The 14,954-nt window shown below is 35.0% G+C and overlaps 3 protein-coding genes across 5 annotated transcripts; 1 reads left to right on the forward strand and 2 right to left on the reverse strand.

The window, feature by feature from the left end:
* Positions 1-760: 760 nt before the first annotated feature.
* On the reverse strand, positions 761-6,093 carry LOC112792604 (calmodulin-binding transcription activator 4). Of its 3 annotated transcripts, none has more exons than XM_025835911.2 (13): positions 5,959-6,093; positions 5,676-5,807; positions 5,477-5,592; positions 5,314-5,402; positions 5,051-5,096; positions 4,119-4,581; positions 3,775-3,920; positions 3,557-3,647; positions 3,240-3,463; positions 2,286-2,962; positions 1,552-2,131; positions 1,162-1,458; positions 761-1,083 (listed from the first exon to the last, which is right to left on the reverse strand). In XM_025835911.2, the coding sequence occupies exons 1-13, from the start codon at positions 5,966-5,968 to the stop codon at positions 985-987; spliced, it is 2,970 nt and encodes a 989-aa protein (XP_025691696.1). In that variant the 5' UTR covers positions 5,969-6,093; the 3' UTR covers positions 761-984. The 3 variants fall into 3 exon arrangements, with proteins under 3 accessions (XP_025691696.1, XP_025691695.1, XP_025691694.1); XM_025835910.2 differs by having other exon boundaries at positions 3,557-3,650; positions 5,959-6,090; XM_025835909.2 differs by having other exon boundaries at positions 3,557-3,659; positions 5,959-6,090.
* A 3,588-nt stretch (positions 6,094-9,681) lies between these two features.
* On the forward strand, positions 9,682-12,300 carry LOC112784058 (uncharacterized). Its single transcript, XM_029297499.2, has 2 exons — positions 9,682-9,903; positions 11,624-12,300. The coding sequence occupies exons 1-2, from the start codon at positions 9,699-9,701 to the stop codon at positions 12,046-12,048; spliced, it is 630 nt and encodes a 209-aa protein (XP_029153332.1). The 5' UTR covers positions 9,682-9,698; the 3' UTR covers positions 12,049-12,300.
* On the reverse strand, positions 12,269-14,017 carry LOC112792607 (uncharacterized). Its single transcript, XM_025835918.3, has 2 exons — positions 13,066-14,017; positions 12,269-12,750 (listed from the first exon to the last, which is right to left on the reverse strand). Exons 1-2 carry the CDS (start codon positions 13,445-13,447, stop codon positions 12,734-12,736), a joined length of 399 nt encoding a protein of 132 aa, XP_025691703.1. The 5' UTR covers positions 13,448-14,017; the 3' UTR covers positions 12,269-12,733.
* Between the last annotated feature and the right edge of the window lie 937 nt (positions 14,018-14,954).

Here is a 14,954-nt window from a genome sequence, read left to right on the forward strand (position 1 = left end):
TGTTTTTTGGTCGTTGACTGTTTCTTGTTTTCTCTCGCTTTCCAAAATTTATAATGCATTTGGGTAAATAGAGACGACGCTGGAGACTGGAGAGTGATTTTATCCAGGTAAGTGGTAGATAACTTCATCGCTTTGTTCCGCCATGTAATCTTTCATTGCGTCTAGAGGCAAAAAAGGGAAGAAAAACGAGATACGGCGGCGAAACAGTAGTTTCTACTGCTAGATTTTTTATAACAACATTGCTTACCAGTTACCATCATTTTTATTTTGGTAATTGGAAAACTTCTAATCCTAAGCATCACAAATTCATACACACTATGAATTCACACATACATTTTATGGATGTAAAAATACCAAATTTTCTACCCTATCTTATCCGGCCGAACTTAACCCGATAAAAACAAATTTTTTTTATTCAAAGTGTTTGGTCTTCTTACATTTCAATATGGTATCAAATATAAGTGAATACAATATAGCATCAAATATATGACTAACAAAAGAGAGAAATTTGAGTGCTAGTTTTTAGTTTTTACTCACTCATCGTGTATATATGTATAGAATTGACTTGACACTCGAACCGACCCTTTCTGCTGCGGGTTGGATACCGACAAATGCCGATTGTGTTGCCAACCCTAGCTTCTAATTTTAAAACCGTTATGTCAACAATGCATGTTGTTCCATCATTTGCAATCATAACCAACAAAAGAAAATGGCTGCTAACATCAGTAAACAGCATAGATGAACTGTACACGCATGGACATATAAAAAGGATTCACACCAGTCCCACTATTCAATATCAACGCCTATATTTAATATTTTACAAAGCAATGTTAATCGACAATCACTATACAATCTAGACTACTTGACAACTAAAATTTAAGGTTGCTCTAAGCATCTTCTAAAGATAAAGCCAATTGACTTTACTACGTCAGAAACTAATCATCCACTCGTGAAGGGAAGGAGTAAAAGAATGAGAAGGCAAAATTAGCCCTGAGGAAACTGATACATATCATCTTCCATACTGAAAACATCCGCAATGGACGTTGACAATGATGCTTCCTCACTCGTACCCGCAAGTTCAGCCTGCCAAAGAATTAAGCACAAAGTAATGTTAACTTGTAATAAGGAAAAGAATGATTATTTTGACAGGCAACTATTTACCTTAGCTTGACGATACTTCTCAAGCATGCGATGATATTGCTGACGAGCATCTGGAGAATCAACCATGGAAAGCACCCTTGACACGGCCTCTTTTATTTCTGCATCTACCATCTGTTTGCGAAAAGGCTTGAGAATATCTTCATCTTCACTTTCATCCAAGGCACTGGTCTCCATCTCCTGTCGGAAACCTCGTAGGCCAGCTCCTTTTCTCCGCCATCGCAGGACAACCTTGTCCAAGATTCCAACTGCCCATATCACCTTGTAATGCTTTCTAACCTGGTAACCCCTCACATGAGCCTGCCCAAATAAATTGGAATTAACTGAAAATTAGACCAGGAATAATATAGCTCTTGGGAATCTATTTTTACCATCAAACTGAAAGATTAATACCTGTATCTTCACTACTTTTTGGCGCAATTCTAAGAAATCTTTGCGACCCTTCCAACCTCGAAATTTCTTCTGAATAGATAAGGCAGCAGAATTGTGATCCCGTGAGTTCCGAAAGGCAAGTTTTGACATTGCGGAAAGCTCCGGAATGTTACCAATGCTACCTGCGTTGATACCACCAGCAGTGGCAGCAGCAGCTTCTCTTGCTCTCCGCTTTCTGAAGGAATGCGAACGAAAAGCAGATTGTATACGTGCTGCGGCCTGAGTTGCATTTCTGACAGCAGCCAAGGTATGTTTAAGTGGAGCCTGATCCTCACCGGCAGCGAGATTTTCCTTGGAGACACTACTAACAGCTAAATCTGCTTCGAATTGTGCAGAACTTTTGGATAGCTCACTCTCTTGCAGTGTGAGGGATGACAGATGGCTTGTCAGAGCTCTCTCAGAAAGATATCCTGCCAGTCCCTTATGTCCACTGCTCGCTGCAATAGATGCAGCAGTTTTTCCTTTCGGATCTTGTGCACTTGGATCTGTCACTGCTCCAGCAGATGCACCACAAGCTATAAGTGAAGCAACCATTTTTTCTCTACAAATACCAAAAATTGTAACAGCTAATTTATAAAATGTTCATAATGAAACCAGACTTTCATTATTATTAGTCTTGATATGGCAGATGCCAACACTTTGAAGTACGAATGATTGCCATAGAAAGAACCATTGTAGAATTTTCTATATATTACCTTCCAAAACGTGCAGCCCAATGAAGGGCAGTCCATCCGTTAATGTCACGGAAATTTATATTCACACCACAACTGAGAATAGGGTGCAAGGCCCACTCAAAACCCAATCCAGCTACCATGTGAATGATTCCCTGCTCTTTCTTCGACAAACAACAGCCTGTTACTTCATCTTTCTCCTGGGACCTGCAAGAAAGCCACAGCTGCAGCTTATCCTTAAGAAGCTCTTCGAGAAGCCAATCGACCATACCAGATGAAGTTCCACTGCCCACTAGAAGAGCCTCTATAATATGGCTCCATGAATCATCATCGGCTTTCTGTTTTACTAGATGAGTTCCAGATTCTATGTCATCATTCTTTGTAGTTGAACCAGAAAGCAGCATCTGTGCAAATCTAACGAGTAACAGCAGCTCTTCTGGACTTCTGTTGGCTTCTGTTGCCGATGAGTTACAGTAAGTGCAAATACTTGTCTTATTACGATACTCAAACTCTCTGACTTCACTGCAGGACTGCCTATTACCAGAAGTAATGCAGAGATTAACCTTTCCAGAAAGGCGAGATGGAGCTTCACAACTGATTACACCGTCCTGAATTATCTCAATGGGAACTTCAACATCACCAAACATACAAGCCCAGGCAGAATCTGAAGGATGACACAGAAAAGACCCAACAATGATGATCTGCACATAGAACATGGGGCTTTAGGAAACAAATTCAGACTACATACTTTTTCCCAATGAATTAAGCCTTATGTTCAATGCCACAAGATTGCACGGCGTTTGCTATTATTTTTTAACAGACTGATCAACTGCTAATTGCAAATAGGTTTCAACCATGTCAAGTTTTGTATTCTAAATCTTCCTAGGAACATAGGTAAGCTACCACCAACTTATGCAAGGTTTTCATAAATGATTGAATATAGGGCACAAGAACAGTTAGGATTAAAAATATCAAAACCTTAGTAGTCTCAGTGGTATAACCCCATTCTGGGGAGACTGCCTTAATAGAAAATTTCTGTTTTTGTGAGACAGTCAAGCTTGAGTCTGCATCCAGAGATGGTCCAATTTGGCTTTGGGCAAACAATGTTGCATAGTACTCAGAATTAGCTTTTTGTGCCTCTAGCACAGAAGAATATGGGGGATATTCAACTCCACTATCACCTTCAGGTAGTGAGAAAACAGCTGATAACATGGACAGGACATCAGAGGTTTGAAGAAATTCCAAAATATGATATAAAAAAAATTGAAGTTAATAAGTTGAAAAAAAAATCATACAGTTTTCTGTGTTATTACTGTTGAAGTTTAGCCAGTGACTATCATCCTGATTGGCAATTGGTTCCTTTCTTGACGAAGAAGGTGAATTTTCCTGCTTTAAGTACTAATACATTTTAAGCATTGCACAAACACATTTAAAACATCTGAGAAAATATAAATTGCAAAACCATAAATGTTATGAACCATATAATAGCAAGTTGCAAACATGTAATACTCACTTTTCCGGCTGGCATGTATACATTTTTCTGTGGTAACCTGGCTGTGGATGACGACTTGCATGATTCCAGCACCTCTGTCCATATATCCTTTTCATTTCCATCACGGTATGTATGGTCCATTAATTCATAAGACTTATCACCTTCATCTACAAAGAAAACACTATTTTGAGCACATTTACTTTTCTCTTATCCCCATTGAAGATTAAAACTTAAAAGAAGTTAAAGTACATCCAAAACACAATAACTTCATAAGTAAATCTTTGGCCACATGTAATGTATCAAGATATTAATGCTTTGTTTATATTTTGTCTCCCAATCACATCTAAATTCTTTTTTATAACTACCTTGGGTTCCATTATGTCCATAAAAAATTAGCCCATAATCATCTGGTCTAGCAAAAGCTGCAGATTCCTCTTGCTTACAGGTCAACCCTTGATTTTGTTGAGCATTTGAATCACCTGTAATTTCTTTCTCACCGTAGAAGGAAGCAATTTCTTTGATGCTGTCTTCATTCAAACTTAACTGCTCCTCCAATCTGCGCAACAAAGCTCGAGTAACCTCAACTTCAGTTGAAGTTCCTGAGTCTGCATATGTCCCATCCAGGTGACTCATTCCATCATTCATGATGAATACATCAGAGGTAACTTCTCCGGTGCCAGAACTAGAGTAACTCTGATTAGGTTCATATGGATCACCAAGTACAGATGTTGACAATGGTGTCTGAGCAGAATATGAGCTAGGACTCTGGCCAAATGCAGAAGAGGAACTTGGTGACAATTGTGTGCCAGGTCCAGAGCTGGACCTTCCCTGCAACATGTGAGTGCAAATAGTAATGTTAATCAAAATAAGGCTGCACTGCTGAATTGTTATGCACATGGTCGATAATGGAACATGACCAAGATAATTAACATCCAGCATATCACATATTATTCATAAGTAGCTTTTAGTCATAAATTCACTTCAGTCCTAAAGCTATCAGAAAATAATGCTATTCTTACAGAAAAAGTCACAGGACATGAGAAATCTTAGTAACAAAAGCCATTTTCTCTTATATCAGTGTACTTGTCATTGAACTGTATTTCACTTCAGAACCAGAAATAGTAAATGTCATGTTAATACCAACAGCAAAGAAAAGAAAAGAAAAACCACCATACCAAACTTATAGAAGAAATATAAACTGCTCACGATCTAGCATGAGCCATTTAAATAAAGGTAAATATCAATAGGACAAAGTACTATTATCATGTTTATCGAGAATCAAGTTATGAAGAGTCACCTCACTTGTTTCTCTATAATGCACAAGAACAATATGCTCAAATGCCCTGCCATGAAACAACAGAATATCAGTTATTCTGAACAACTGTTACAATAACATATGCACAAACACATCTCAAAGAGCAGTGATGCATATATTAGGTTCATTATTCCAGAGTTAAGAAAGGTTAATCTCAGAAGTTCTTCAACATTTAGTTATCCCCAGTATGAACTTTTCCCCCACAATGGTGCTGATTGGTGAAGTGATAGTTGAAATTTACTCACGGATCCAACATCCAATAGCTCCGCCTCTGGAAAGTAGGGTTCTGCTCTCCATGTGCATAGTAACAATTTAAGGCTTCGACAGTTCCAACCTAATGATGCAAATCATTATAATTAAAGATCAAAAGGCAAAGAAGTATTCCATAAATGAAAAGTTGCAAAGCACCTTAAGGCGTTCGTGTGCCTCTCCGACAGTCCTTCCGTCTTTCTTCTTGCGCCAGTTATGGCCATCTCTACGAAAGAAGCGCAGGACTCTTCTGTTAAAGAGAAAAAGTGATCCACCTGTTGTGGAGAAAAATTAAACAAGATTAAATCATTTAAAAGAAACAATATCATGAAATTGATAAAGAGAAGAAATATTCTACTTGTTGGTTGTTGAGGGGGCTCTTGTGTGAACTGGTACTTGTCATGATTCTGTAAAATGTACATCACTTCCACAGGCTTCAGCCATCTGCTTTGAGCTTCTTGAAACAAATCATCAATATTGTAATCATCACCTGACAACAACAATAAACTCTTTATATTTTTCCCTTTTCTAAACAGATTCAAAGTATCCAAAATGGAACAAGTGCATCCTCCATGGCGGTCCCCACACAAAAGAAAGGAATCGAATGAAAAAGAAAAGTCAAAGCAGGAGGAGTAACTGACCGGTTGCCATGGCGGAAGTGAATCTGGAGAAGGGAAGCTAGAAGTGGAGAGAGACCATTGTTTTTGAGACTAGAAAAAGACCAAGACCCACTCACCCACCCCGCTTCTCAGTAAACCACACTTCTCTTAAAAATCAAAATAAATAAATTGAAAACTTAAGTAAGTTAAGTTCATGTAAAGTTGATAATTAAAAGTTTAAATTATTTAATAACTCTCAGTTATTAACTTCATGTTTATTATACTTGGCTTTTCACTAATAAATAAACGCCATTGCTAGTGTCTAAAATGTTGTTTAATTAATATTTAATTTTAAAAATATAAAAATATATTTTTTTAATATTTTAAATTTATCATAAAAAATAAATTAGATAAACATTAGGCAACGTAAAATTTACTCTTAAGATAAATCATACTAGATTCCTTTTTCCTAAATATGCTGCCAACTTGATGTAATAAAATAATTTCATAAAATCATTCAATCATTTATCGTTATTATTATAGTTAAATTAATTATTTTAGTATATTAATAAATACTAATGTGTTTATTAATCTATCTTTTTTATGAATTAAATAAACTAATAATAATAATTTTAAAATTAACTAACGTGACAATTATAATATACTAAAATAAAAAAAATTATGAGTTTAATTTTTTGGAGTTTACCCAAAAAAAGAAACGGGAAGAAAGAAGTCAAAGCAGAATTTCACCAATAATATATATGTGACTATTTATTTACCAACAATATTTCGAAGATAAATGTGTGCCACGGAAAGCTGCGTGTATTAATTAATGTGACGAAATTAGAGCGGATGCACACAAAAATCAAGATGAAATGAAAAGAATAGGTCTTGAAGGAGCACCTGGAGCATGATAAGGATATATTAATATTATTACATAATCATAATGATGAGACCTGGTCAAATGCAAGATAAAAAAAAGAGATTAATTAAGATGTAATTTTGGAAAGTATAATTAAGGTGTGGTAGTTGACATTGGAGTTGAGCGATATTACTCCAAAACATGCAATGATGCATCGAGCAATTACAGAAAACCCTAGCTACTAATTAGCTAGTGCGTGTCCGTGCATGATGCAAAAATGACACAAGGCACATTCATGTACATCCACATCATCCATTACAAAGGTTGTGCGTTTTGTGTGAGTGAATGATCATGAAGGATAACCGGATAAGACGCACGTGAAAAATAATGTTGATATATGAAATGGGGAGTAATTACTAATTACATATTCATTTTGGCTTTTCAATGGATCATCAATAACTCATATTGCCATTCCTGGTTGCTTTGCCTGTATAAGAATATTCAACGAAACGAAAAATTCAAATTACAGCAACTTGCTCAAAGGTCTTAGTAAGCAAATAAGCAAATGTCATGTATACACAGACACAAAAAAAAATCAGCGGTCAAATTATTTTTTAAAGTATTAAGGGATAATCAAATGTAACTAATATTCTATATGTGCAAGGCAGGCACGAAGTGGGTGGTGGTAGGGATAGAAATAGGCCAGATCATATTTTACTCTTAATAAATCTGATTTATCATATAGTTAATTGGTTTGAGTTTAGTTTACAGTTTGTTTTAAGCTCTTTATAAAAGTATTAAGTCTATCCTATTATTCAATCTGACCTTGTTTGAAACCTATTAAAAGCTCTAATAATTTTTTTTATAAAAATAAAAATATTATTTAAAAAAATATTTTTTAATAAAAATATTTATATGTAATATATCATATATTAAATATTTATAAAAAAATTTAAACTTTTAACGTATTTAAAATATACAAAAATATTTATAATAAAATATAATAAATTTAAAATATCTCATAATTTTATTAATAATAAATAATTATTTATATATTTAATTATATTTTAATATGCCCAAGCAGGCTTGATAAGCCAATAAGGCTTGATAAGCCAATAAGGCTAATTAGTGAACCTGAGTCTGGCCTATTAACGTATTAAGGCTTTTAAAAGAACTTGGACCTGTGCCTATTTTATAACAGGTCAGGCCAGGCCAGCCCAAACACAGGCCAAACTGCAGCCCTGATAAGTCGGCTGGCCTTTTTCCACCCCTAGGTGATAGTTGTCTTTCAATTCTTATTTTGAATCTTTTTTTTTTGTTTAAGTACGATTTTGGTTTCTAAGGCAAGGGTTGAAAATTTTCTTTGCCCTCCCTCAACTTTTTTTTTTACTTACAAAATCGTCCCTAAAGTTTATCTTAATTTTAAAATCATCCTTCGTACCAAAATATTCTTTCTCCTTCTTTTTCAAAATTAAGCATAACCAGAAACAACAACAATGTAATAAACATAAAAAAATGGATAATGGATCAATAAATTTGTATAATGAAACAATGAAACAATGTAATCAACCAGAAGCAAAAGAAAAAGCAAAAGCAACAATATAAAAGAATCATAGTAAAAAATCAACAACATAATAGAAGTAGAAGCAAAAAAACAACAACAGCAGCAAGTGATTGGCGAGAAGGACGAACAGCAGCAGCGACCGACGAGGCGCAGCCACGACTGACGACCGAACGAGGAGAAGAAGCAGAAACGGCGAGCGGCGCGCGATGTCTACTCTCGCGGATTTGTTGGCGTCGACATCGAGGACCAGCAACAAGAATTGAACGACGAGGAGCAACAGCGAGATCCAGCGACCGAACAACAACGAGCAGCAGCGGTGGATCCCCTTCCTCACCTTCCCTTCTTCCTCTTTTTTCCTAAAAACACCCGGCGTGATTCTCTTCCCTTATTCTCGAGCCCTTTAACCCATTTTTTTTTAAATTATGGGTAATTTGGTAATAAAAATTATAATTTTGGTAAAAAGAATGATTTTAAAACTAAATTAAATCTTAGGAACGATTTTGTAAGTAAAAAAAAGTTTGGGACAAAAATTTTCAGCCCCTACTTTAGTGACCAAAACTGTACTTAACCTTTTTTTTTATAAAAATCAATGCTACATCACTAGTAAATATTTTATTTTTGATCGTTACTTAACTAGTAATAATTTGTACTTATATTTATAGGAGTTTTATATACAATAAATATATAATTTGCACTTATATTTACTAGATTTGCATGTATAAATTAATACAATTTTTATTTATATTTTTTAAAATTTATATATATAAATTGATAAATTTTATTTATTAAAAATAATTTAGTATTTATGATGGTCAAATAATGAAAAAAGTTCTCTTTAGTTATACAAATTGAGCATAATATACTTTTAAGGTGCCTATTGGCAGCAAAGAGAAGCACGAAGTAATTTTAGTGTTTCCGGGCCTGCCTTTACATGCTCATATATACTAGTTGTTTCGAATTCAGAAACTGCAGAGGAATGTAACTGTACTATTTTAGTATTTTGCATACACTTTCGTTGTATATTTTCTATTTTTTATTAAAAATACAATAAATAAAGATATACAAAAAAGTGATAGAAATATTATTTCTCTCGGGTTTATCTGGAATGAATTATGAATCAACATGTATGAATGGAGTGAGTTAAGCAAGGAAGTATGTGTAAGTATGATGAAACATGCATTGATGAATGAATGATTCCTTACTTTGATGGGAAGCGGATGCAGTAAGTAAAACAGAGGAAGCAAGTTATTCTTAGTCCAAATCAAAGTGCAATCTCCCTCCAACATATATATGCAATATGATGTATGATCCTTTCGCTATCATATTCATATTAATCACCAAACAAACTAATTAAGGATGGCTGACTGGGGCCCAGTGTTTGTGTCCTTGGTGCTCTTCATTCTCCTAACACCCGGCCTGCTCTTTCAGCTGCCGGGGAGGGCAAGGTGCGTCGAGTTTGGCACCTTCCAGACAAGTGGCGCCGCCATTATCATCCACACACTCATCTACTTCGGTCTTATTTGTGTCTTCTTGCTCGCTATTAAGGTCCACTTGTACATGGGCTAGCTATATTCAACAAATTCCTCCTTTACTTTTCTTTCTCTTTTATTTTCCAATTCTTGATCTCTGCTCCTTCCAATGCTAATGTATTCATTTTTTTCTCATATCTAAATGAATTATTGACTTTTTCTTCTTTCTTTTTTTCCTTAAATGATTGCGTGTAGTTTAAAATGGAAAGGAACCTCTAATCAGCTGGCAAATGTAACAAAGGGTTGTATTATGATGTAGAAAACGAAATGTGCTTAATTTAATTCAGGTACTCACATTCCAATCTACCAATAACAATGAGACATGTAGAGTTGGAAACATTTTGTTGGTCTCCAAATTTAAAGGCAATTAATTAAAAACGTGATTATGCCCAATCGACGAAAATTAATGCATCTTTAACCACTTCTAATAGGCCCAAAAAAAAATGCTAAATCCATCCAAAACAAAATCACGATTTTCTTCGAGCCATTATTAGGTGATTTGTGAATAAAAGTGTTATAAAAACCCATTAATATCTTACTTTTAGTTAATATATCTGTGTAAGATTATAATTTATATATAGAGCACTTAATAATTTTTCATTTTGTTCTGTCAAAAAAAAAATCATGGTTTTCTTCGTCACCTTCAACTTTGATATTGTCTCTCTTAACAGAGCAACTCCACAGCTTCCTCTTTCGTACACAAAGCATAATAATAATTCCAAAAGAGTAATTTGAACAACATTCGGAGAAGATGGTAATTCTTTTCCGTCGTCAACAAAGAGATCCAGGTTCAGAAATTCTCTACGAAAGCTACATCGCAGGAGCATGATGCCCTTTTGGAGTCCCTTTTTGCATAAAAAACACATAGACTGATCTAAAGTTTAAATGTCACTCTTGTTTTCAATTCCCATTTGTTATGTTAAAATACATTAACTGTCCTTGTGGGAAAACTATTATTTTTACAGTTATTCAAGTTAAGTAAATTTTTATTAACAAGGCATTAATGAATTTAATTGTTTGACCAAACTAACCACATGTCAACATCTTATTTTTCAATTACTTTCTTTTGAGATGAAGACTTTTACCGTTGTCTTCATATAAAGTTAATAATAAAAAAACTATTAAATGATTTAACAAATTTTGATTAAATTATTTTCTAATAGTTCTTAACTATCAACTTACACATGAGTTTCCACCTTCTTCTAAATCATAAGAGCATCATCAACATGAGGTTTATAAGCAAATAAACTTTAGGTCTCTCTCCACATTATTAAAAATTTTCACTAGATAAAAAAATTTGCAACTAGAAGTTGAGCAAACTAAAAGCTCAAAATTAAAGTAGTTAGTATATCAATCTCACTAAATAATTAACAAGAATCTAACCAACAACAAACCAACAAATATTTTTTAAATTACATTCCATACTAATTAATTATCATTAATTAGTGATTATTTAATTTTTATTTTTAAAAAATATATGATAAAAACTCAGATGCAGTCGACTTCACGTGAAATTGATAGCTAAAAACCGGTAGATGAAAATTTAGTCAAATCAATCATCTCAACTATCAACTTCAGGTAAATTCAACTACACTTTTCACCTTAGTATATATATATATATATATATATATATATATATATATATATATATTATGCCATGATGTGAAACGTAATATATTAATAATGTAATGGATAACCCCAAATTAAATGAGACCCATCCCATATGAATCCCAGATGCATTGAAAGCAATATAATCGGAACATGCATGGTATAGGGAATTTTGTGGGTGTGAGATGAAGAAGGCATTGGAGGGTTTTGTATATTCGTTGCTTTGTGTGGGTGCTGCTACTTTCCTTTATTGTCATGCATCTTATTCCTTTCTTCCTTCCTTCAATAACATTGCAGCCTATTTAATAAGCATAGACCACAGTCGTCACATAGAGGGAGTTAGCATCAGATCAGAGATGTCTGCAGATTGGGGTCCAGTGGTGATGGCAGTGGTGCTGTTCGTGCTGCTCAGCCCAGGGCTGCTGTTTCAGCTGCCGGCAAAGGGCAGGGTGGTGGAGTTTGGGAACATGCAGACAAGTGGCATCTCTATATTGATTCACACCATCATCTTCTTTGTCCTCATCACCATCTTCCTCATTGCCATTGGTGTCCACATCTATTCCGGATAATCATTCTATTACTTCTAACAAGTATTGTTTCATGTCTGTATTGCTTCTATTCTAACAAGACATTTTTTTTTTCTCTCTGGATTATGTTGCCTGCCAATCAATAACACAGGTTCATATTTGACACAGCTTTAAATTTAAACTTTAAACAAGTTTAACATTAACACCGTGTTTCAATAACAAACATCAAATTATGAGAACATGTACGAAATGAATCATCATGTATAGCAATCAGGGTCCCATATTCAATTCCCATTCCAAATTTGCTTCATCCTCTAGTACAAACCAACCCCGGTCTCTGTCAATTTCCCTCTTTCTGTGCCATATACGAAAATGGGGTTGAAAAAAAGGGGAAACTGAAAAGCCTATATATTTGAAATTTACAAATGTCATAAACTTATAACAGTGAGGAAAAAAAATGATAACAGAAGAAAGAAGCTAGCAAGAGCTCCAGAATTCTTAGTGTTGAATTTTGCTTTGCTATTTTGTAAAATCAAAAGAGAAGCAATATCCACAGATTTTGATAACTTAAAGAAAAGGAGTTTATCCCACGATCCCTGCTTCTAATATAACTAATAAGAGGAGAAGCACAGTGATCTTCATTCATTCTTCTATTGGTTGCATTGCATGAGCAGCTCATGCACACAGAGCAGAGCATTCTAGTGCTCAACTCCATTGTTTTAACGCTTCACAAAAGTTTCCACTCTGCACAACAAAAACAGTTATGAAAATGTGCACCACAAATCCTAGAGCAAAGACTCCATAAAAACAAGCACATGTTTTCCAATTTGCTTATCTTATTTTCTTAATTCTGAAACAAAATCTAGAGTTTAATTTTGATTGATGTGGCTTAATGTGATTGGATGCCGTGTATCCAAATTAAATTCTAAAAACTAATCTAACTTTTGATTAAATAAAACAAGGGTGTATATTCCTTTTGTGCTATGTTGCAATCTAAAATTGAATCCCTCCAAGTTCATTGGAAAAAATAATGAAAATACAAAGAAATAAGAGGAATACCAGGAACATCCTTGCGAGGCGTTAGAAAACAAAGAAGAGAACGGCCTAGAAGGGAAAGCGTGGAAACGATGCCGGCAACGTAGAACACCATAACCAAGCCAAGAACCCAAGGCATCAGCATGAACCCTATCAAGAACGTCACCGATCCGCACAGCATCAGCGCCACCGATATCCCCAGCAAAAGCGACGCGAATCCCGCCGGCGTTATCTCTGGGGCCCTCCTATACGCCGATGCAGAGGGCGGCACAGGCACCACCGATGCCGGACCACCGTCAGGGAGGGCCAGGTGGCCTGGCAGCGGGTTCCTCAGGAGGCTGAAAACTAGGGCCGACAGCTCGCACAGAACACGGGATTGTTGATCTTGATGCTCTCTCCTCGTCATGATCCCCCTTTTTCTTTCTTTCTTCCTTCGTCAAAATTATACAACCTGAGAAAAAGATTTAATTTTGAATTTAATTTGATGAGAACGTGGTAGGTTAAATGGGCGATTCAGGAACAGAAAGACGCTAAACGGTTTTGCGGTGTTTTGTGTGTTAACGGAAAAAGGGATTGGGGTTGGGGATGCGTCGAAGGAATTGGTTTGCGTGAAGTTTGAGAGAAGAAGAAAATAATAATGAATTGCGTAGGAAGAAGGAAAGAAAAAAAAAAGGGGATGAGATTGGTTACGTGGTGAGGTGTTTCCAAAACGGATTTGGATAGGGTGGATGGAGGACTGTGGACTGTGGAGGTGCAACGAATTTTCTGGCAACTTGTTCTCTTGTGGGCCCCCGGCCCTTTCACGTGGGCCTCCCTTCCTTCCTTCGCTCTTATCTTTTCACATTTGACTATCACTTTCTTCTTTTTATTTACCCTTTTCTTTTTTTGGATATATAATTGAACTACAATTCCTTTTCTATTTTTATTTTTTCAATTCATGTAATAAAACCTGTTAATAAGTACAAAAAGGTTGTCCTGCAAATCAAGTATTCCAGATTTAGAGTACTCATATTTGTAAAATGTTTTTAACATTTTCCAAAGAAAATAAAATGGGGAAATTTATTTGTATCAGTTTGGCTAAGATGATTTCATATACATTAGGTACAGTTTTAATGCTTTAGTTTTCTATTTCCACACGATGATGCTGTATGTGGCTGATATTAATTACTCCGTCGGGAAGTTATTACAGTGTACCTTCCATGACAGCAAAGCCGGTGAACTACCAACTCTAATTAATGCCTCCTTTGGCCAATTTTCGCCATTTAAAAGGGTTTACTATATAGAAAAATTACAAACAAAGAATCGGTTTATTAGTTTGACCCTTATCATTTTGTTTCACGATGATTTTTCGTTTCTTTAGTTTCTATTTTCTGGAGCAAATTCAAGAAATTAATCCCCATACATATGCATGACATTTGGCAGTTAGAAATGAAAAATATTATGTGTCAAATTTAGAAAACCAAAAGTGAAAAATAGTGAGTAGTGACCGCAGATAATGTTTGAAAAGCTGTATGTTGATGTTTTTGGCTCTCCATATATGTTTGAAGCTGTTGTGTTCAGGGTTTAACAAAGACAAAAAGAAAAAAGAGTTGCTGAGTTGGTGTCTATTATTTGATTTATATGAATCTATGATGATATCATATTTTTTGGTTGTACATCAATAATGCAACTTTTAATTTCTTTCTCACTTTAGACCAACCGATCTCAGCCCACAATTTTGTTTATTATGTTCGATCACACCCTTCAATTAATTTCATATGTCATTTGTTTTTTATATGGTTCAAATGTCACTTGTTAATGACCAAAAAAAAAATGTCACTTGTTAATCACTGTTATTGTCAGCTGCTTGATAAAAAAAAACTGGGACCACAAAAGTGTTTAAGTTCTTTTTTTTTTATTTAATAAGTATATAG

Source organism: Arachis hypogaea, chromosome 13, assembly GCF_003086295.3.
Source record: "Arachis hypogaea cultivar Tifrunner chromosome 13, arahy.Tifrunner.gnm2.J5K5, whole genome shotgun sequence".
Taxonomy (NCBI): domain Eukaryota; kingdom Viridiplantae; phylum Streptophyta; class Magnoliopsida; order Fabales; family Fabaceae; genus Arachis; species Arachis hypogaea.

What these genes read in the sequence shown, in the direction of transcription:
- LOC112792604 (XM_025835909.2), bottom strand. An exon ending in GCCCCCTCAACAACCAACAA is followed by an intron (nt 5,593 to 5,675) that starts GTAGAATATTTC and finishes TCTCCACAACAG; the next exon opens with GTGGATCACTTTTTCTCTTT. An exon ending in ATACCACTGAGACTACTAAG is followed by an intron (nt 2,963 to 3,239) that starts GTTTTGATATTT and finishes TTCTATGTGCAG; the next exon opens with ATCATCATTGTTGGGTCTTT.
- LOC112784058 (XM_029297499.2), top strand. Translation starts at nt 9,699, where the DNA reads ATGGCTGACTGGGGCCCAGTGTTTGTGTCCTTGGTGCTCTTCATTCTC. An exon ending in TAAGGTCCACTTGTACATGG is followed by an intron (nt 9,904 to 11,623) that starts GCTAGCTATATT and finishes TGAAAGCAATAT; the next exon opens with AATCGGAACATGCATGGTAT.
- LOC112792607 (XM_025835918.3), bottom strand. Translation starts at nt 13,447, where the DNA reads ATGACGAGGAGAGAGCATCAAGATCAACAATCCCGTGTTCTGTGCGAG.